This window comes from Zootoca vivipara, chromosome 2, assembly GCF_963506605.1.
Source record: "Zootoca vivipara chromosome 2, rZooViv1.1, whole genome shotgun sequence".
In the NCBI taxonomy this organism is placed as follows: Eukaryota; Metazoa; Chordata; class Lepidosauria; order Squamata; family Lacertidae; genus Zootoca; species Zootoca vivipara.
The window spans coordinates 84,160,926-84,181,945 of NC_083277.1; the positions used below are offsets into that span (position 1 = coordinate 84,160,926).

Sequence of the window (21,020 nt, forward strand, 5' to 3'; positions counted from 1 at the left end):
CCCCACCTGTTAAGTCTCGCTTAACTCCCAGGAACCTCGCAGGGATTCAAGGAGGGGAAGTGGCACCCCGTCCCCGCCCGACGCGCAAATGGCCTTTTCTTTCATTTAGCTGAAGGGCCCCACTCGGGTTCAAACCATGGGCGTAGCCAAGCCCCCCATAATCCATACAGATCTGAGGTTCTGCCCCACCTAACAAAAGCCTGTTGCCCCCCCCCAAAAAAATCCCTGGCTACGCCAATGGTTCAAACCCCACCTCAACCCCGAGTCCGACCCATGGTCGTTCCTATAGAGCGGAGTAACCGACCCCGTTGTTAAGACTCCGAGCAGATCCAAGTTTAAGGGTGTTTTTTTTTTTGCTCTCCCGGGCCCAGAGACTGAACAAGTTTGTTTTAGTTTTGTTTATATATATAACAGATCTACCCCCCAAACGGTTTGCCATAAATATGAAAATTACCGATAAAAACAAAGCAATTAAAACATTTAAACATAATTAAAATTAATGGTGAAGGAGATTAAAGCACGTCAAACATAGGTGCGTCCTGACAGGTGTACTTTGGGATATAAACAGGAAAAGACAGGAATTCAACCTGGGCGAGTTAAAAGTAACCACCCACATACCACCACAGGTGGATTGGGGCCGAAGCATATTATTAGTAACAGAACATAATACAGAAATGTAGTTTGATATTAAACAAAACGTTCATTCCCAACTAGCTGTGTGTTTTACAATAGGTGTAAAATGCTTGGTCCTACTCATTTGGGACTTCATAGTGTAGGGGGAAAGCAGCTGGGGAGGGGGAATATAATAAAGTGTATGAAATTATGCATGGTGTAGAGAAAGGGACAATAGGGAAGGTGTATCCTTCATTTAACCTGTTAAATGATAGGAGACTGAAAAGTACTTCTTCACACAATGCATAGTAAATGCAGAAGTTGTTACCACAGGAAATGGTGATAGTCACCAATTTAGACACCTTTAAAATGGGATAATTCCTGGAGGGTAGGGTTATCAAGGCCATGGTAGCTACCTGCTACCTCGAGTCTACCTCTGAATTCTAGTTCCTTGGTAACAGCAGCAGAGTGCTGTCATGGTCATGCTGTCCTTGTGGGCTTTTCAAGAGTTAAGATCAGCAATGATAGCTGGTGAAAATATCAGGATGCACATCCTCATTCTCAGGACACATTAAGCGTCACATGCTAAAATGGGTGGAGGAAACGGAATCCTCTGCTTAGCTCATATGTAAATAGTGTCACTTGTTAGATAAGTTGATGTGGACGTCACTGGCTCATGAAGGTTGTGAAATTGCCCATGAACTGAAGACTGGAATCCTGATATGTGGTATTCATGTAGTCCAAAAAACCCATTTTACTCTGGAGAAATATGAAAATTCATACACACACACACATATATTTTAGAATTTCTAAAAATTCTAAAAGTAGAAGCAAAAAACGCCAAGAGCCAGCACTAACAATATATTAAAGAGAAAAATAATACAAAACTTATTGTTTAAAAAGGAATGTTTTCAAGCTATTCCCCCCCCCAACACACATTGCTTCCCCAGATTTCCTGTTGTAAAAAAAGAGCAAGGGACAAAGCTGAGTTATTGCTTTCCCTTCCCAAGGTGCTTTCAGCTGTACATCATTGGTGAACAGAAAGCTTTTAAAAGTTGATTTCCACCCTTCCACATGCCAGAAACCAGTGTTTTACATCTAGCTCTGGCCTCAATACCATCAGAAACCACAGGGTTTCACCCACTGCAACCTCCCTGGTATAAGAGCTATTTGTTTCAATGATTGGTACCAACCGCACCATAATTATCCAACTAAATGGGTGGCATTAAGTGAACCCTTACTGAGCTATTCCCACGCAATCTTGGGGACTGAAATTTGTCGTGAAATGGGGACTCCCTCTTTCAGTGGCATATTCCTGCAAAAGTGGGTGGGCAGCCAGGTATACTTGCCCTGGGGCCTTGGAGGACTAAGTTGGTGGTAGAGGGGGCCTCCATGGACCGACTGCTTTTTTGTTTGAGTTAATAAATTTATTCTAACAAGACACTTCCCAGGCTTCAGACAAGCTCTGCATGGGCTTGCCACTGGGGTATCACAATTGTTCAAATACTTGCAACATGTTGTAGAAAGTAGACATTTGATAAAACATGGTCAAAATCCTGATTACTGAGACATCCATCTGCTCAGAAGTTAAGTTGCAGGCCTAGGCCATCCTGCTGCTTATATGCCTGACCTTACCTATTTGTTTCACCCTTCAGACGACAGCTTCAAGATGTCAGTTTTCCCAGGAGAATACTCAAGCTCCCAGTGCAAACCAGGTAAGAAACACAAGACTGCGCAGTTGTGTTAGGGATACTTGCAGCTCTAGGAATAGTCCTGGGTGTCACCATTCAAACCAGCTCTTTGGACAATAAAACAAATTTGCTTATTATATCTGCAACAAAATGTTGCAGTATGGAGTGCTGTCTTCCAGGGTACGCTTATCCATCATTCCTCCATGTGTTCTTATCTCCAAACTTAAAACACAGCATTCTGTGGCCACTGAGCATGCTGTCTCATTGAACTGTGTTTCTCCCCACATTCCACATATCTCTTGTACTTCCTCCATGCCAGCTGATACCTTCCTTGGTGTGCACGGATGAACACAAATGTGCTGTCTATAGGCTTAAGATGCATATTGCTGCTAGTGTGGCTAAGAACATGTCACTCGCGTTATTAGCAGCTATAATGAATGTATCCTCAATTAAGGATTGCAGACTTGCTGGCAATAATTACTTGTGGGACATGGGAACGTTTCCAGAGCTTGCCATTACTAGGAATGGGTATATAATACCAGGGCTTTTTAAAGCCGGAACTCAGCAGAACCTCTTAGGCGCATTCTGGCAGCCTTTCAGCTCAACAAATTTGGGTGGATGCTCAGCAAGTTCCACCACCTTTTTCTAGAAAAAGAAACCCTGTATACTACTACCGCTATATGCAAACCAATACCGATGTGCATCTGATAAGAATAATAACGTGCTCGCTTGTATACTGTTATAAATAACGAGCTATGGCCTCTTAAACTATGTGTGTGGGGTTATTGGTTTTGTTTGTTATTATGGTATGCATTTCTGTGGTTTTATATTGTAAACTGCCCTGTGATCTTCAAATGGGTGTTATAGAAATTTAACAATACCCTCTAGTAAGGGAGCCTGTCAATATCCAATTTGATTATATGAGGTGTGATCATTCCACCACTATGAACAGAATTGTATCATTGTGTGTACCCTATGGTAATAATAGTGAAAATTGGTATTAATCGTGTGTGTGTGTGAAAATCAGCTCATGTGTTTGTTCCAATGTCAGCTTTAATTTCCCACCCATCAGAAGAGTTTTGAAGTATGTTCACCTTCCAGAATTGAGGAGAGGTACCCCATCTGCTTTCATACATAAACCTATAAAAAGCAAGCTCATCGGCATACTGGGACTTACTCTGCCTCACAAGCAAGGTCTGGTGGAGTGGGGAATCAGCAATTGCAGCAGAAGCTCACCTAGGGTAGGCAACCACACCCTCTCCCTTCTAGGGGGAAGGCAGGGTGGTGCTTTGCTCTTCCCCCTCAGCAACGCCAACTGTCTCCATGAATCGTGGAGAAATTAGGAGTAGCGGGCAGCAGTGGGAATAGCACTCCACTGCAGCTGCTGCCAGTATTGCCTGCTGCTGCCTGTACTACATACAAAACTATTTGTAGTAAAAAGTATACTGGATTAAGTCAGTCTGCTGTAAAGTGGGACTAAGAGCAGAGATTTTTCCAATTTGTAACGCTTCCCTTAAAAGAGGGGTCATCTGATCAAAATAGCCTTTAAAACTGTGAATTGGGGAGATCATAACGAACAAAGACTTGAATGTTTTACAGTTCTTCCTTCTACTAGTGGTTTTGTAGGCACCTGCACACTGAGCAACACTGATCCCCACTTTATATTCTGGCCATGCAATCCTATTACTATTGCTCTGATATTTGATGTAATCAGTCACATAGCAGATTCAAACGGTTGTCACATCACTACTGTTTTTATCATTTCTGTAGCAATGGAGTGCCCATCATGATAATTCATCTTTGCCAAAATACCAGCTGTTCTAGGGTTTTAAACTTTGAGCAGAATGCAGGAGTGTATGTCCTGGCAGGGGCAGATTGTAAGGAAAATGTTACAGCCCTTTTGAGTATTTCCACTTGCTCCTCAGTGATTTCTGGATACAATTCAACTCAAGATGCTAGTTTTGGTTGCAAAGCCCTTTGATGGTGTACGCCTCTTAAAGATGCTGGTGATACTAGCCTGCTTGAGATCACCATCTGTGCACACTCTCAATGGCAACTTCTGCAATTGCAGGGCTTCCTTCTCCTGAAGACTCGGCAGAGTCCGAGGCTGTTTCAGGATTGTTGCAAACCTTTTTTATTTGGACTGGTTGTAAGCAGCTATGGTGGGGAGGTAGGATAATGGGTTATATAAAATAATAATAATAAACTTACTGGTTGGTATTTTTTTTAATAAAAGTTCACTCAAAGTGAATTAACAACAGCAAATGAATTAATGACTAAATGAATAAATAAATAAATAACATACATTAAAACTAGCATAAAATGAGAGAGAGAGAAAAAATCAAAATCATATTGTTTAAAGGCAGGACTGACACAATTCACTCAAGGAGGCAGGTAGATTATGGGGGTTATGGCACACTGCTGACCTTATAACATCCTCTGGACCTTTGCCCCTCTTGGCTGATGAAAACTAGCAGGGAGGTGATTAATGCCTCCTTGTGAGAGGGGGTGGTCCCTGCCTGCTTGAAGGAGGCAGTGGTAAAACCACTCCTCAAGAAACCCTCCTTCAATTCAGAAAATCTAACAACTACCAGCCAGTTGCTAACTTTCCCTTCATGAGCAGGGTTCTTGAGTGAGTGGTTGCGCATCATATTCAGGTGCTCTTGGAGGAAACTGATTTTCTAGATCCATTTTAGTCAGGGTTTAGACCCAAGTTTGGCACAGACACTGCTTTGGTTGCCCAGTTTGAGGATCTCTGTCAGGAGATGGGAATGTGCCCGTTAATTTTCTTCAACCTCTCAGCAGCTTTCAAATACCATCAACCATGGTATCCTTCTGGAGCAACTGTCCAAATTAAGGGTGGGTGGCACTGTTTTGCAGTGGTCCCAGTCCTACTTGGATGGACATTTCTGGAGTATAATGTTTGAGTGTGTTTTTCGGCACCATGGAGCCTTCAGTGTGGGGTTCCTCAGGATTTGATTTTACCTCCTATGCTGCTTAACATTTACATGAAACTGCTGAGTGAGGTTATGCAGAAGTTTGGAGTACGTTGTCAGCAATATGCTGATGACACTCAGATCTACTTTTCCATTACATCTACAGGTATGGCAGTGGATGTGCTGGAATGTTGTCTTGCCTTGGTAATTAACTGGATGAGAACTAACAAATTGCAGTTCAATCCAGATACGACTGAAACGGTTCTTTAAACTGGGTGGATGGGAGATTGTCTGCTGTTGGTGGGGTTACACTCCCTCTGAACGAGCAGGTATGTAGCTTGGGGGGGGGGGTACTTCTTGATCCTTTGCTGTTGCTTGAGGCTGAAGAGGTGAATATGTTCCTCTTCAACCAGGCCTTGGGCTAATATACATCCTATACCCTTTAAAATGTGTTGGGCAGGAGGAACAGAGGTTACTGGTGTTTTGGTTTTTTGCTTATTTTTATTATATATTTTGTCCTATAATCTTGTATTTTTATGCTGTGAACTGTCCTGAGATCTATACAAATTTAATATAAATAAATAAACAAAACATCGTGTTTTTAGTACTGTCTGGCAGCTTTGGATTTTGACTGTGGTCTCCTATTTTAATGAGTTGCAGTCCTGAAGTTTCAACATTTGGTATGGGGCAGACTTGCTTGTACAACATGCAACTGAAATTTGAACTGTGAGGGAAACCGGTTGATGAGCTGGGACCCAACATTCAGTGTAGTCTTTGCCAAGTCTTCCTGTACAAGAGCAAAAGATCAAAGAAAAAGTGTACTTCATAACTTCAGTACAAATGTTTATTTTTTGCAATGAGAACTGCACAAAAAACCTTTAGTATATAAGTGAAAATTCTATGAATTCCCTTCTACAAATGTCTAAAGTGTTTAATACAAGTTTCAAATTCACTGACATAATTATTTGCCAAGCGTTCCGTGCATTAAGTACAGTGGGATTGTACATTTCTCTTATTCATTTGTACAAGACTGAAGAAGGGGAAAAAATAAACAAGATTACATCATTTAGGCTAGACTCCTACATCTAATGTCTGTAATTGTTAAAATCATACATGGGGTTGGGGGAAGAAAGGGAAATTAAATATGTCTCAGTCTGAATGACAAACAAATTATAAACACAAACATTTTGTAAAAACAGAAAAATAAAACACAAGAATAGCAAAAAAATACCTTTGGCAGAAAAAAAAATCATGTCCCAACTAACGATATCACCCTATGTTCATCATTCAGAAATGTGTAAAAATAAAATACCAAGTACAGCTTTAAAAAAATTAAAGTAGATAGGTGCAAGCCTGTAAACATTTCAAGAAGTTTGCAAAAGATAGAAAGGAGGGGAGGAGAGTGAGGAAGAAGAACGAGACAGCTGAGTAAGCCACCAATCTAAAAAACTCTATCACTACTTGGAACTCTCAACTACCGACAAGGTTTGGCAAATGTCAAATGCAAAAAGAGGGGTTAACATTAAAAAAGGACTAACCTCACTACTGACTAGATACAAGGGGTGTTGTTCTTTGCATACATATAAATTATATATTTTTAAAATTTTACAGCCGAGGGTGCTCTCTTGGTAGAAGTTCCAGCATCTCCATTTTGTTATGCCTTTATTTTTGTCAGTATGGTGCGGTTTTATTATGTACAATTGTGATGAGCTCATGTGTGACCAACTCTTACAGTGGATGTGAGCTCATCTGTGATCAACTCTTACAGCGGATGTGCACTAAAAGTACCCCAAAAACCCTGAGCTTAAAATTAAAGGAGGGAGATGATCATCCAAAGTGCTTCGTAAAAAGGGCAAGTGGGGGTGGGGGAGACATGGGGGCAAGGAATACTGTGAGAAAGGACTGGCAATGGAAATGAAAAGATCAGAACAACGTTCCGAAGGGAAGCCAAAGTTCCTACTTCCCCATCAAAGATCTGCACAAAAAGAGCCAAGAAGAGAAGATTAAGGCCAGTTAATGAACTTGTAGTAAATAGGATGCGCAAGTGGCACAGGGAAGAGGAGGGGATGCAAGGGGCTCTTTCTACTTACTTCTGAGCCGTAGCCACAGTAATATGAGCCCCCTTTCCCTGACAATTTCTGGGATACAATTTAAAACCAAGGGCTAATCCATCAATTAAACCTTCACAAAAAAATCTGCGTGTGAGAGAGATTCAACATCTCGCAATAATGCTCACACGTCAGCAGTTAAAGGGTGGAAGCTAGTTTTGTGTACAATCCAGCGTACTGTGACTACCTTTATGTTGGTCCAAAAAATGAACAGCTACACGTTCCCAAGCATACAGTGACCCCCCCCCCCCCGGCCAGTGCACAGTCCTCAGAAACCCAGCATCTTTCAGACTACACAGTTGCATTTTAAAGCTAAGGGCAATCATTGGCCAGAAGTCTAGCCCATTCCTAATACAGATCTGCTGGGCTTGGAGATGGAAGTGCAAACACCCCCTTGGCCTTCTCAAGACTGGCAACTACCAGGAAGAAGAACACAGACAACTTTTTGCTTGCTTTAAGCAACTCGTGGTGGCAGAAAACTTGACCAACACCTACTTGCACATCCTTTCAGCAAGGTAATACTCAAATAGCCTTCACAGAGGCTACCTTGGGAGCATCTCTTATTTAGACACCCCTTCACTCCCTCAAAGTACCCAACTGTCTGGTACTCTACACAGAAAAGCATGGAGATCTTCTAATGATGTAGAGTTAAAAAGGCACCTTTAGGTAAAAATTCAGTGTGAAGACCAACAGCTCATAAGAATACCAAAGAATCACTGGCCCCTAAATTCAGTCTGTTCCCTTCAGTACATGGCTACTGCTCCATGCACCTCTGACAACTAAGGGCATAGAGATTTAATTGCTCATTGAAAGGCCAAGTCCAAAGTTAGGCTGGGAATGGGTGACACACGGTCTGCCATGCCATCTGACAGTGGCAGCCTATAGCCTGGTCTTGGAGCTGTGCAGCAGGCCACAATACACACCTGTTGCAAAAAGACCTGAGATTGATGCTGAAAAGGACCGAAAGATGCAAGGGCAATACTAATCAGAGGCAGTTGAGAGCTACCTTAGGTACCCCCTTTCCCACTCCTCCCAATACACTATGGAAAATCACATGAGGAGTAAGGGTAGTACAGTCTTTTCCAGGTCTGGAGACATGGAGGTAGCCCCGCATAAGTAGCTACCTATACTTATGTCATTTTGGACACCACCCTCTTCACAACATACATATTATATAATACAAGGCTGAGTTTTATCTCCCATTTGGCCATTTATAATCTAGTTGGGCAATGCATCTCATATGAGTGAAGAGATGATGGCAAATTATGCGAACTGTCTTTCAAAACTTCTGTCATATGGGAAAATAGGGATGTCTTTGGCTGAACGTGCAGAAGTGAGGTTGGTTTGAGGTGTTCACACAAAGTGATAGCATCCTCTACAGCAGCTAGCCAGGGAGGGCCCGAGCTGCCAGGAATAAGCATACTGAATAACAGTGTTCGATAGGCCAATCCCACTGACTCAGACTCAGGACAGTTTCTGTCAGAACAGTCACATTTTGTCAAGAGAGGTATCAACACAAGCTCTACACTGTCAAATTCTGGGGCCAGGAGTACCTACGAGAACACTTGTTTGGAGGAAGAGTACAGAAAGCTGAACTATCTATTCCTTCCTCTCCTTTCACTGGATCCTCAAGGTGTCAGCTGCAGCCAGTCCAAATGCACCAAACCTAAGCACTTTTCAGGCAGTCAAATTTAAAACAAAGTATTTCACTGACAACATGCGACTTGTCCAAGGCTTGGAGGACCATTGTCCATAAGCAGACAAACCTTGCCTCTTTCTCATTGCAACTGAAGTGGACCAATTTTCGTTGCTGAGAGCTACATCTTACATTTGCTAATATTTGTCCACTGCAGGAATAGGAAGTAACTGAGAGCAATCCCTGCATGGTCTTCTCCAACTTTTGGTTTAGTTCTACAGCATGAAACCAGCCATGGGGTAAGATGCCTTCTGGGAAAGTCTCTTCTGAGAAGGCACCAACTGCTTGATACTTTGTCTTCCTACAGTTTGTATGGAATTCTGTTGCTTTAGGATTGCTCCCAGGGAAAGCTTTTCCCAGGTTTGTGACAAGACAGAAACCCTGCTAATTGTGGCTGGAGAATTCCCTTCTTTGCTGGAGCAAGACAAGTGAGGGGGCAAGCTGTCCTTTTGCAGCTTCACCCCATTAAGTAATTTCACCACAAGCAGGATTTAAAAGAAATGTCAGTACGACACAAACTTTAAAAAAAAAAGAGATGAGTTTATTCCATGATCAGTACAGACCAAATGCATATTCACCGTATTAAAGTAAAACCAATTAATTACTCCAGAGATTGGCCAATACTGACACACCAGTATTGTACTGTATAGTGGGTATTTATGGCACATAAACTTGGAACAATTCAAAGAGTAAAATGGAAAAAAACCACTAAAGGTGCTGGGAAAACGATCACTGCTAGTGTGTGAGAGAACTCAACTGAAGGCAAGAGGAGCAGGCCTTCCTGCTGATCCAAGTCCACTCCCACTCCCTCCTTGGAGCTGCTCCTTTGCTGTATAAAAAACTAATTTAACAGACTCCATGACATTTAAAACCCAAAATGTATCTTTCTGGTATTACAGTTAAAAATATAGATGAAAAGTCTGGAACTGAGCAAAATATAAGCAGTGTCTTTACAGAGTTTGGTGGGCTCACCAATAAAACTCAAACAAATATATGCCAACTATATTCACTATACAATACAGCCACAGTCAAACACTATTGACAGGGTGGGAGATACCCCTGGTGCTAATGTTTTCCCCACTCCATTCCATAATGAAGAGACAAGAATACCCACTCAAGAGCTGAGCAGTGCCAATTTGTCTGGAGGAAAATAAACAGATTGAAAGAAACTGACTTTGGTTGGTAGTCTAGCTCAGATTCCTGGACCTCCACACAATGCTAAAAACAGAAACCTCACTCAAATCGCCAGGTACACTTGACACCTCCGCTAAATTATTCCCTTTTTCACAAGCGAACACTTACAGAGAATGGCTCCCAGCTACAGGCTTGTGGGAAGTTTAGTTAAAGGCAAAGCCAGTGATGACAGGACTCAGAACAGCTTGTATGTCTTCTTGTACACAGCCTCTCAATGCAGAGTGTCTTGTGCTGCAAGCACACAGCATTGTAGAGTCAAAGACATTCTGTAACTCAGAACTCTTAAGAATAGAAAAGGGGTGAACAGCATTAAGTCCTGGATATACTGCAAGTAAGTTTGGCATAGAGAATATCAAGTGATCAGGGGCACCCTTCCCAGTCCACTGACTCAAACCTAGTACAGAGTTGGCTTGTCTTGGTCTTTCTTTCTTCAGTGAGGCGGGGTGGGGAAGAAAGTCACATTGTAAGGCAGACTCTGCTGATCCTTCTGAGGCCGCATCTGTCACACATGCAGAAAGGCTGCAGGAATGCTCTCCTCCCAGCCGCCAACAACACTATGGAGAGTCAAAGATTTGCCAGGAAATTAAGGAGTCAGGCAAAGAAAACCAGGCGCTATTAGAAAAGATTCTCTTCAAATATTGCCAACAAATCACTCTGGAAATTCATGTCGATAGTAGCTGCCATCTGGAAAAGAGGAGAGAAGGCAACAGTCATCCAGGTTTGCAGGAAAGGTTATATTCAGATAGCCATCCAGTAGAAAAGGGGGCTTTCTGCTGCAGAACCCACCAGGCAGTGGCAATCACTGGCCTGCTTGGCCTGGCGCACTGTCTCTTCCATAAAGGGGCAGGCTGAGTTCTCGACTCCAGAAAGCCTAGTGATTAGCACAGTATGTTTGGCCAGCTCTAATGAAATCATACCAGACAACATTAAAAGGGCTCAGGCAGATGACAGCATTCTTTTCTCTATTTTCATCTATTACACCACTGCCTTACAAAAGAAACAGGATAGAGTGACAGTGTCAGGGAACATGATGCTGAGAAATGTGTGTGTGAGAGAGAGGGGGGGGGGGAGAGAGAAAATGAAGGATGTGAGAGTGGGACAAGAAGGAAGTATAATTTAACTTCAAAGTAGACACCTATGGCTTGGCCCTAAGAAGAGCAAGTTGTGTGTATGAAAGGTTAGGGGGAATAAAGGTCCCCCTTGTGCTGAACACAAATCTGATTAAACCTCAGTGGCCTGGTTCACACATAACACCAAGCCATAGTTTGGTTAGTCTATCTATAGTTTGAATATACAAACCCAAACCACAAGGTGGTATTCAACTAGGTTTTACTCTGAGTAGACTCACTAAAATTAATTAACATGGCTAAATTAGGCCTATTAATTTCAATGGGTCTACTTGAGAAAAACGTAATGCCACCCACAATGTGAAACTATAAGTTGTTATTGGCTTATGAACATGTCTTGTTTTAACTACAGATAGGGGTTATGTCCAAACCCAACAACTCTGCTTAGCTCTGGTTCATTAGGCCACTGCACTCCAGATGCTCATCAAGCTACAAAGGCACAAGGCAAGAGTGGCATTTAGAAAATAAACCAAGCTTTCAAGAAACAATACATGTTTGTTTGTCTGTGAGATAACTCAGCATTTGTTGAAGCCATTAATACAAACCATGACTAAGCATTATGTGCACATGAAGCAATGACCATGTGTGGACAGTATCTGTACACGTGTAGAATGCAGACTATGGGAACTTCCATGAAAAGGGTATATTAAAAAGAAAGTCAGTAAGAAACAGAGAAAACAAAAAGGTAGAAATTTAGAGAGAGGGAAATCTGAGAGCTTTGTCAATGAATATGGAAATTAACTATTTCTAGGACCCCCCCCCCCCGGGCTATGCATTCGGTTTCACAATGTTTTCTTTACCTAAAGGAAATAATATTCAACTTTCTTCAATCTTTTTTAAGGATCCAAACATTTTCTGTTTCATAATTTAATTACCGATTTAAGTCACAACCCTAAACATGTTTACTTTACTCAGAAGTTCCACAACTCAGTGGGACTTAACACATAGATACATGTACACGGGATTGTAGGCTTAATGCAAGAATCCTGTGAAAAAGACTGAGGATCTCTGGCATGCAGTGAGCAAATTAAAAATTATATCAGCAGAGTGAGCCTCTGTTGTTTAGCCTGTTGTCGAAATAGCTCCTCATTCAAACCCCAATAATCCCTTTCTCCCTCACTTACTGCCTCCCTGCGTCTTCGTTCCTGCTCTCGTTTTCTGAGCATCTCTCTCTGTTGGTCCAGCATGGACTGAGAAGTCTGCGGCTGAGAGCTCTGTGCTTGGGGAGCAGAGGCTGCTGCTGACACCTGCTGCTGCTGCTGCTGTTGCTGCTGCTGCTGCTGCTGTGGTGGTGGTGGTGGTGGTTGATGATGCTGTGGTGGCTGTTCCTGGCGCCGTCGGACTTCTTCATGAACTCGACGAGCTTGCTCCAGAGTATCCTCCTCTTCACGACTCCTGCCCAAGACCAAAAGTACCATTAAAACCATAGGCTACTCTTTGCATCTTTTACTTAGCATCTGGGAAAGCATCCAGGAATAACATGCTGATTTGAAGGCACTGTGGGCAGCTTGTTAACCATGAAAATACAAAACAATGGGGGTATAGGATTTCTGCTATAGCTTGACTTCAACCTACCTAACAGCAGGTTGGCATAGCAAAAACAAGTCCTAGCACACCTATGCCAAATTACAGCACTTGTGATCATAAAATTATATGAACACAATGAAGCATGTGCTTGCTCCTTACTTGCAGGTGAATGGGTTAAAAGTACAGGTTCCTCTCACCTCATTCTCTCTTGCTCCCGTCTCTGCCGCTCCTTTTCCTTTTCTGCTTGTTCTGCCTGAGCCTTCAAAGCCTTCTCACGCTCCTCCTTTTCCCGGGCTGCCCTCTTGAAGTGCTCAAAGCTGTCGCTGCTGGATTTCACTGTAGAGGATGGTGCAGTGGGGTGCTTCTGCACTAAGCTTGCCCAGGAGCCCATATTCTTTAATTTCAAATCCTGAGGAGGAAAAAGAAGAAGTACATTACAGCTTATAACTATAATTCTCTGTTCCACTAAGGAACAATGCCTAGCGGGAGTGTCAGCAAGTCAACCCAGATCACTAAAATCACGTTTTCCAAGGATAGTTATAATACCCTTGATTCATTTTTAGAGACACTAGCTGATAATGGACTGTTACCTTTTTAGGGGCAACTGGTGTTTTTGGTTCCTGCTTCAGTCTCTCTTTGTCCTGGACTCCAGGTGGTGGATTTTGCTCTGGGGGTCTTATAACAGGCCGCCCACTGTCCACTGGCTTCATCTCTGTTCCTGAAAGAACAATAATCACTGTAAAAACTTGCTCCTGTTGTTTGGCACTATAGAAGGGTTGATCATGGATCAATATAAGAAATTTAGCCTTTCCTCTTTTATGTGGACAAATCTACAATGAAACCTCACACTCGACAAACAGATTTCAATTTTCACTCACGTTGTTGGATATGTGTAGGTGGCTTGATGCTCTCTGGGTGTTTGGGAGGATCCTGCCGCAAGGCTGGGCTGAAAGTCTCATTTCGGATGACTGGGGATTGCATCTTTTCTTCTTTTACCATAGGCTGTGATTGAACCACAGATGCGGCTCTCAGTTCCTGTCACAGTAGGACAAATGCATGTCAATCACAATTTCCTAACATAGCTTCCCCTGTGTAAGCCCACCCCATCTTGCACTACAAGTGTTTGGCAAATACCGGTTTTCTCACCTTGATAATGTTTTCAAGGTTCATGTGCAAACTGAATTCTGGAAAGTCCTTTACATTCACACTATGTCTTTACCTGTTTTTTTGGCTGGACATTTGGTTGCGGTGGAGACTGATGTTGCAGCCCCTGGAACTGTGGCATCTGTGGGGAATGCATCATGAGAGGAGAAGGTGCTTCTCTCAAATGACCTGTAACAATTCAGCACCAGTCCGTCAGCTTCTTATCACAGTTCAGTCAGAGCCATTAACTGAAAGTTCTGAGATAATGGACCTATGATCTGCAGTAGAAGTTCTGACCAGAACATATTACAACTGGGGTTGGGGAACGCCTTTACTAAATTATTAGCTATTTACCAAACATGGGCTCATTAAAAGCATTTTTGCCCTCTAATGTTTCTCAAGCATGTTCAGATTATCATACAGTATGCTCATAAATGAATGGAGAATGGGTGTGTCTTGTTGTATACCCTTGCAGGAATCAGCCCAATGAAGCAATGAGCAAACTAGAGGTTGGGATGAACAGAGATGCTATATGATGGGATGATCTTTCATTATCTGCACCACTATGTGGTCTGGCTATAACCTATGTATGTGGATTCTGAATGTGTTTCACAAAAGCTTCAAAATGCTAGTTTTCACTTTTAAAGTTCCCTATCTCCACTCTCATTTCCTCCCCTCTCAGTTCCATTTCAGTGACTTCTGCATGCTACCTATGCCTTGATCAGTATCTGCCAATCAATTAAGTTACCTCCCTTTATGCTTTTAAAACTGTTCTTCAAGACCAGAGGTTGGCAACCTAAGGCCCATGGGCCGGTTCCGGCCCATGAGCTTCCTAGAACCAGCCCACAGCCGTTCTGTGGATCGACGTGGGGATTCCATGCCCCCCCCCCCGACACCATTTTTTCCTCAACGCAGGGACCAACTTCTGGAAGAGCGCCTGAAATAGCTTGAGCGCACGCACGGGCGTGCATGCCCCGGCCCACCAAGAGGTCTGCCAGGGAGTGGACCGGACCTGCCTCAAAAAACGTTGCTGACCCCTGTTTTATTTTAGCAAAGCCTTTGCAAAGCCACCCAGACTTCACTTAATTAGTCCTCCATCACTATGTGACTCTTTCCCATCCAAACGACAAATGAGTTGATACTTGATTTTACCCTTCTTCCATCTCAGTTTTGTCTACTTATTGTACATTGCAAGCTCCTTAGGAAGAGTTAATATTATAAAGAGCACCTAGCACATCATAAGTGCTAAATGAATGTTAGCTATGACAAACACTTCACTATGCCTCATGACCTATTAAGAAATCCAGCACTATGACTGTGAAAACATTTTTTGGCTCTTTTGTCCTACAGTGAGCACATTATAGCACCTTAACATTTGCTCCTACAGTGCCTGCAGGAACAATTATTTATGTGCTATATTTTTTTCCAAGGTGTCATCATTCAGCACCAGACTCTTTCAGTTAATTACAGATGGGGCACCTTTTACACTATATTAGTCCTTTTGAGGTATCATAACAAGTGTTCGAAACTCCCATTGTTCTAGGATAGGCATATTTTGTGACAGGGAATTTCATTAGTGTGAGCAGTTTGAGCAGTTTCTCAGCTCTGGGAACAGTACTGCGCCTAAGATTTCAGATTAAAACAGCAGAACAGAAGGAAAGCAGGACCTTTTTCTGCCTCCCCAATTCCAGCTACTCTCAGAAGACGAGAAGAGACCCTCTTAAGAATATTGGGGGGGTGGGCAAGGGAAGGACTCTACCATGTGAAAAATGAACATAATATTTTAGCTGAAGTTCATTCATTTTCATCTTTGTATTCTTGTTATAAAAAAGCATGCCTAGACATTCTGTTGTTGCGCCATAACCTAGGTTTAAGGTGCCATTTAGCTCCTAGCTTTCATATATTAGTTTCTAACACTGATCACAACATAGTATGTATGTATGAGATATGAATGCATGGGATTTCTGAATCTAAAAACGGAAAACCTGAGTCAAATACATTTTACCTAATAGCTCAGATAATCTAAGACAATGGATTGCTTCACCTTATACCGGTAGTATTGTCTTTTAAGCAAGGGCAACTGAAGTCTAGGGGAGGTATTAAATGATATTAATATTAAATGAGCAAGGGACATTCTGAAAAGAAGCACTATGCAAATAACTAATTGAACAGAGTACAGATGCGAAGGAAAAACTGTTGGCTACTGAAGAGTCAATGTTTTGTCAAAATGAAACTGTCTTTACTAAATGGATACAATAGTATAACATTGTCAAACAAAAATATATTAGATGTGAATTTGATTTTAAAACCCCCACAATAATTCCAGTTAGAAAACTCCCTTTTCCTTTCTTGTGTTCTCTTCAATTCATGACTTTTAAATAGTGTGATAGCCTCCATTGATTTTTATCATAAATAACATCAGTAAAGCGTGGAAGATTTTGGAAGCAAAGCAATTCGTGCCCCCCCCCCCAGTATATTTCAAGTGTTCATTATATTCATGTTAGATTACTCACCAGCTGAATAGGGATCTGGTTTGTGATGTCGTGGCGAGGGGTGGTGTTGGATGACTTGCTGGGGTTTTGACGGCTGTGGTGGCGGCGGCTGTTGCTGCTGTGGGAGTAGGTGCTGCTGCGGAGGTGGCTGAGGCTGAGGGATATGGGGAGGGAACTGCATTGGTTGCATATGTACTGGCCTCTGCTGTGGCTGATGCTGCATCTGTTGCACTGGAGCATGAGGGGGAGGTTGCAGGGATGGCGGAGGCTGCGACTGGACCTTCACTGAAGGGAGGAGAGAAGTCTGTGGCTGCACTTTCTGTAGCTGCTGAATGTACAGCTGCATCTGGCTACTACTCAGCAGGTTGTGGTGAGGAGCAGGAGGTTCTTCATCCTCTAAAAGCTCCTGGGGAGGCTGGGGCAGTGGGGGCTGTGGAAGCATGGGTTGCTGGTTAAGAGCTGGTGACACTGCGGGAGGCCGAGCAGGTTTAGGGGGGAGTGCTGCAGCTCGATTACTAGGTCTTGAGGGTTGCTGAGGCAGAGCATTGTGCAAAGCTGCGGAAGAGAAAGCAGGAAAACATTACATCAACCATTGTGACACAGAAAACAATTGTATTATTCTCACAGATTAAGGTCAGGTCTGTGCATGCAACTGAATGGGAATAAGGTTGCTGAGATCTGATACGGTAGAATAGATTGTACTACTACAGGTTTCAGGTGGAAGATCACATTTTTTTACCATTACCACACACAAAAGACCCACACAACTTTTTCTGTGTAAAAGAGATCAACTGAGAAAGGATCCTGCACATTATGGCATAGAAAACCAGCTCTCTAAACTCAAAATCCTGACCCTTCAACTATGGCCCAGTGTTGATACAATGTTCATGTCTTTCTAAACCACAGTTTAGTAAGCTGGGAACAAGAACTGGGACTGAATGACATTCCACTCCCCATGCCTCCTCCCTTTCACACACTGATGACACACACTCTGGGTGGCTTACAACATATCTAAAAACATAAAACATCAAGCGCTAAAACCTCCTGATACAGGGCTGCCTTCAGGTGTCTTCTAAAATTTGTGTAATTTCATCTCCTTGACATCTGAAGGGAGGGCATTTCACAGGACGGGCGCCACTACTGAGAAGGCCCTCTGCCTGGTTCCCTGTAACTTCACTTCTCGCAGTGAGGGAACCAGCAGAAGGCCCTCAGAGCTGGACCTCAGTGTCTTGGGTTGAACAATGCGGGTGGAGACTTCAGGTATTCTGGGCCAAGGCCATTTAGGGCTTTAAAGGTCAGCACCAACACTTTGAATTGTGCTCGGAAATGTACTGAATGATTTCATTGGATACAACCCCATGGTTTAGCAAATTAGGAATGTTATGTCTAAAATAGCCCTCTGATTTTAAGAGAAACTTTCCCTTGATTTGCACTACCTTGGGCTGCAATATTGCTCAAATGTCCACAATGTCCTATGAGGAACTTTAAAAACTACAGTTATACATCCAAGAAACAGCACTCACCTGGAGGAGAAACTACTGTATGCTGATTCAAGTGAGGAGGAGTGCTGTGCTCAGGCTGCTGAGGGAGATGGGGTGGCATCTCTGGCTGAGGAAGGTGTATAATCGGTTGAGTGAAATGTGAAATAGTGTCAAACATATTCCCTGGGAGCGGATGCTCCATAACTGGGATCTGCACTGGGACAAAAGCTGGAGGAGAGGATTTGACTGGAGGGGCTGCTTGTTGAGGGGCTGAAGGAGGTGGTGGAGGCAGTTGCTGTGGTTGCAACTGTGGCTGTGGCTGTGGCTGTTGCTGCGTCTGCTGATGGTGGTGATGGTGATGCTGCAGGAAAGAAACAGAGGTTTTTGCATGGGAAACAACGGGGAGGGAGTGCTACCCCTTTCTTCAGACCTCCCTGTCCCTAGTTTCTCCTTCTCAGCATTCACTCAACTGAATCACTAGGATGGAGAAAAACAGCTTAGAGAAGGGGAGCTGTAGTGGGAAAAACTGTGTGAAATGTGTTAGCTTTCCCATAACAATTCTCCACATAAAAACATCTTCTCCCAAAGTTGCTTGCGTTTATAAAAACTGGTTGTTGAAACTTTGTACATGCACTTGTGCGAAGTGTGTACCTTAATAAGAGTATAGCAGACCACAGAGTCTTAGGAAGAAAAATATGCAACAAATAAAGTACTCTTTTAGAAAAAAACAAAACCCACTGTATTTTTTTGAAGTTTAGTGTTGTCCCAGCCCCATACTCAATGCTAGCTTCAGCAACCAGCAAATTTATTAAAGTATTCTGCCACGAAAGATAGCACTGCGCAAAGAGCAAGGTAAGTTCAATACTTAGCTTCTTGCTCCCAAACTGTACTTATGTAACGGAACTAACTGAAATACTCAGAATTTCACTAAAGAATTCTTCAAAAGGCAATTAAAAAACCTTTTATAACAGCCTCTCTTGTTTGAGCTGCACTTCCTCAATCATCAAACACTTCCTTCTTCAACTGGGAAAAAACATTAAGCCTCTGAGGAAACATGAGAGCTGGACCCAATGATAATTCCTTGTCCATTCTGGACCCTATGTTTCACAAACTCCAAACCTTGATTAATGCTAGGGCCAGAGATGAATGCATCTTACTAGCTCCATATTCTGTATTGCAGGATTCCATATCTTGTATTGCCTTCCCATGTGAGACAGGTCTAGGGAGCTGAGATGAGCAAAGCTTTGCCTATTCTCTTGGACGTGGAGTGGGTTTCTTTGTGATAAATTAACATAATGTCAAGCAGAGAAACATCACAATAAAATATCTTCCCCTCTACAACAATGTACCTTCTTCTGTTCTCGTCCAGAATGTCCTTTTTTCTTAAGTTTTGGAGGCATTTCTGGGGGGAAAGAACAACAGAGAATTACAGTGCTTTTTCATACATTGTTTATATATGTAATACTCTTTAATATAAGTTATTTTATGACTATGAAATTCAAATCAAAAGGCGCAAGTCATTTCTGGAATCCATAGAAAACTGCCTGATCCCCCCCCCAATGATATGTATATGCATAGAGAAAAATGTTCTCTATCCCTTTACATGCCTAAAACAAGCCCAATGAATTAACCACTTCTATTTTACAAAGATGCCATTACAACTAATGCAAGCTGTTGAGTCAAAGACTCGGGAGAAAGAAAGCAACCCCTGGGCTTAGCAATTCACTTTTGTGAGGATCTTCATCTAACAACTCAGTTGCCTGCATAAATTTTACTGCAGCTTTCCTCTGTACTTTCAATACTAAATCATAGCAGTAGCTGAATCAGCTGTGGCCAGAGGTGTGGTTGGGGCTGCATTGCTCTCCTGGCTTCCCAATGCTGCACACCACTGTCAATTATCAAGAGAGGAGGGGCAAGGGAATGGGGAGTTTGGCATGTTGTAGGCTCACTGCTGTCCTGCCCCTCTCAGCAACTGGCGTTGGGAAGCCAAGAGAGCAACGCAGCCTCACCTGTGCCACTTCACTATTGTATTGAATTAACTGCCATTACCATCCCACGTAGGCTTGTTTCCTAGGTAGCCTAGGAGCAACAATTTGCTCTAGGATTTTTACTACAACATTCGGTTAAGCTTTGCATTACATAGTGACATTGCTACAGAAATGTCCTCACACGAAGACCATGCTCTGCCTTTTTGAGCTTGGTGGCTTTTTGATTCTTAAGGCTATCCAAGAAAAATTAAAAAATCCTTCAGTAGCACCTTAAAGACCAACTAAGTTTTTATTTTGGTATGAGCAGGTAGCCATCTGGGTAGGGGTGCATGTGAGTGTGTGTGAGACTTTCTTATGACACACATGTGTACAACTGGACAAAGACAACTGTAGAAGGTACTTCAATGAAGGAAAGTGTTTTCCTAGTCTCTATAAAAAGCCCAAACAGTCTCTATTTAAAGGAAGTTGGCTCAGATCTACCAACTTAAATAACAGAAAAAGTCAGAAATGATTAGATACAGCCCACCATCTGGGAAAGAGTAACTTGTCCTATAGCACAAGGACCTCTGCCTGAGCAACAAGAGTCACAAGACTTTCTTCCCCTCTCCTCACACCCACAAACTGTTCTGGGAGTTCCCCCCAACTCTCTAGAGCAGATTTGGGGTGTGTTGTGGGGAGAGCAAGTTTCACTGGGCAGGTGGAAATCATTGCACTAATGGGACTTCGTTGACTACAACTCTGGAAAATTAAGGTGCCTTTCAAAACTTACCACCAGCCACAGTCTAATAAAGACAGCATATGAAGTACCCCTTTACTGCTCTTAAAACAGAACCACATAGCCTTCCCCACGAACAGCAACTAACAAATATCACGTTCTTCTCAATATTCTACCACTATTATCAGTTGCACCAATATTATCCTTCTTGGGGAAAAATCTACAAGTTTACCACCAGGCCCTTGGGGAAAAAGCAGTCAATGGAACTCCTTCAGCTTTCCCTATTTGGTTGCAAGGATCCAAAAGGTTT

At 42.7% G+C, this 21,020-nt stretch overlaps 1 protein-coding gene across 7 annotated transcripts in view; it reads right to left on the reverse strand.

The window, feature by feature from the left end:
• Window positions 1-2,632: 2,632 nt before the first annotated feature.
• Window positions 2,633-21,020, reverse strand: part of BRD4 (bromodomain containing 4) — an 84,780-nt gene continuing 66,392 nt past the window's right edge. For 6 of the 7 annotated variants that reach the window (XM_035104766.2, XM_035104762.2, XM_060271774.1 and 3 more), the window contains exons 13-21: window positions 19,357-19,409; window positions 18,050-18,368; window positions 16,548-17,081; window positions 14,111-14,223; window positions 13,770-13,926; window positions 13,482-13,609; window positions 13,089-13,300; window positions 12,489-12,759; window positions 2,638-10,921 (exon numbers count right to left, since the gene is read on the reverse strand). In XM_035104766.2, the coding sequence (XP_034960657.1) occupies window positions 10,853-10,921; window positions 12,489-12,759; window positions 13,089-13,300; window positions 13,482-13,609; window positions 13,770-13,926; window positions 14,111-14,223; window positions 16,548-17,081; window positions 18,050-18,368; window positions 19,357-19,409 (1,856 nt within the window). In that variant the 3' untranslated portion in view covers window positions 2,638-10,852. Of the gene's footprint in view, window positions 10,922-12,488; window positions 12,760-13,088; window positions 13,301-13,481; window positions 13,610-13,769; window positions 13,927-14,110; window positions 14,224-16,547; window positions 17,082-18,049; window positions 18,369-19,356; window positions 19,410-21,020 lie in introns of all 7 variants that reach the window. The other variant, XM_060271775.1, reaches the window with a different exon arrangement.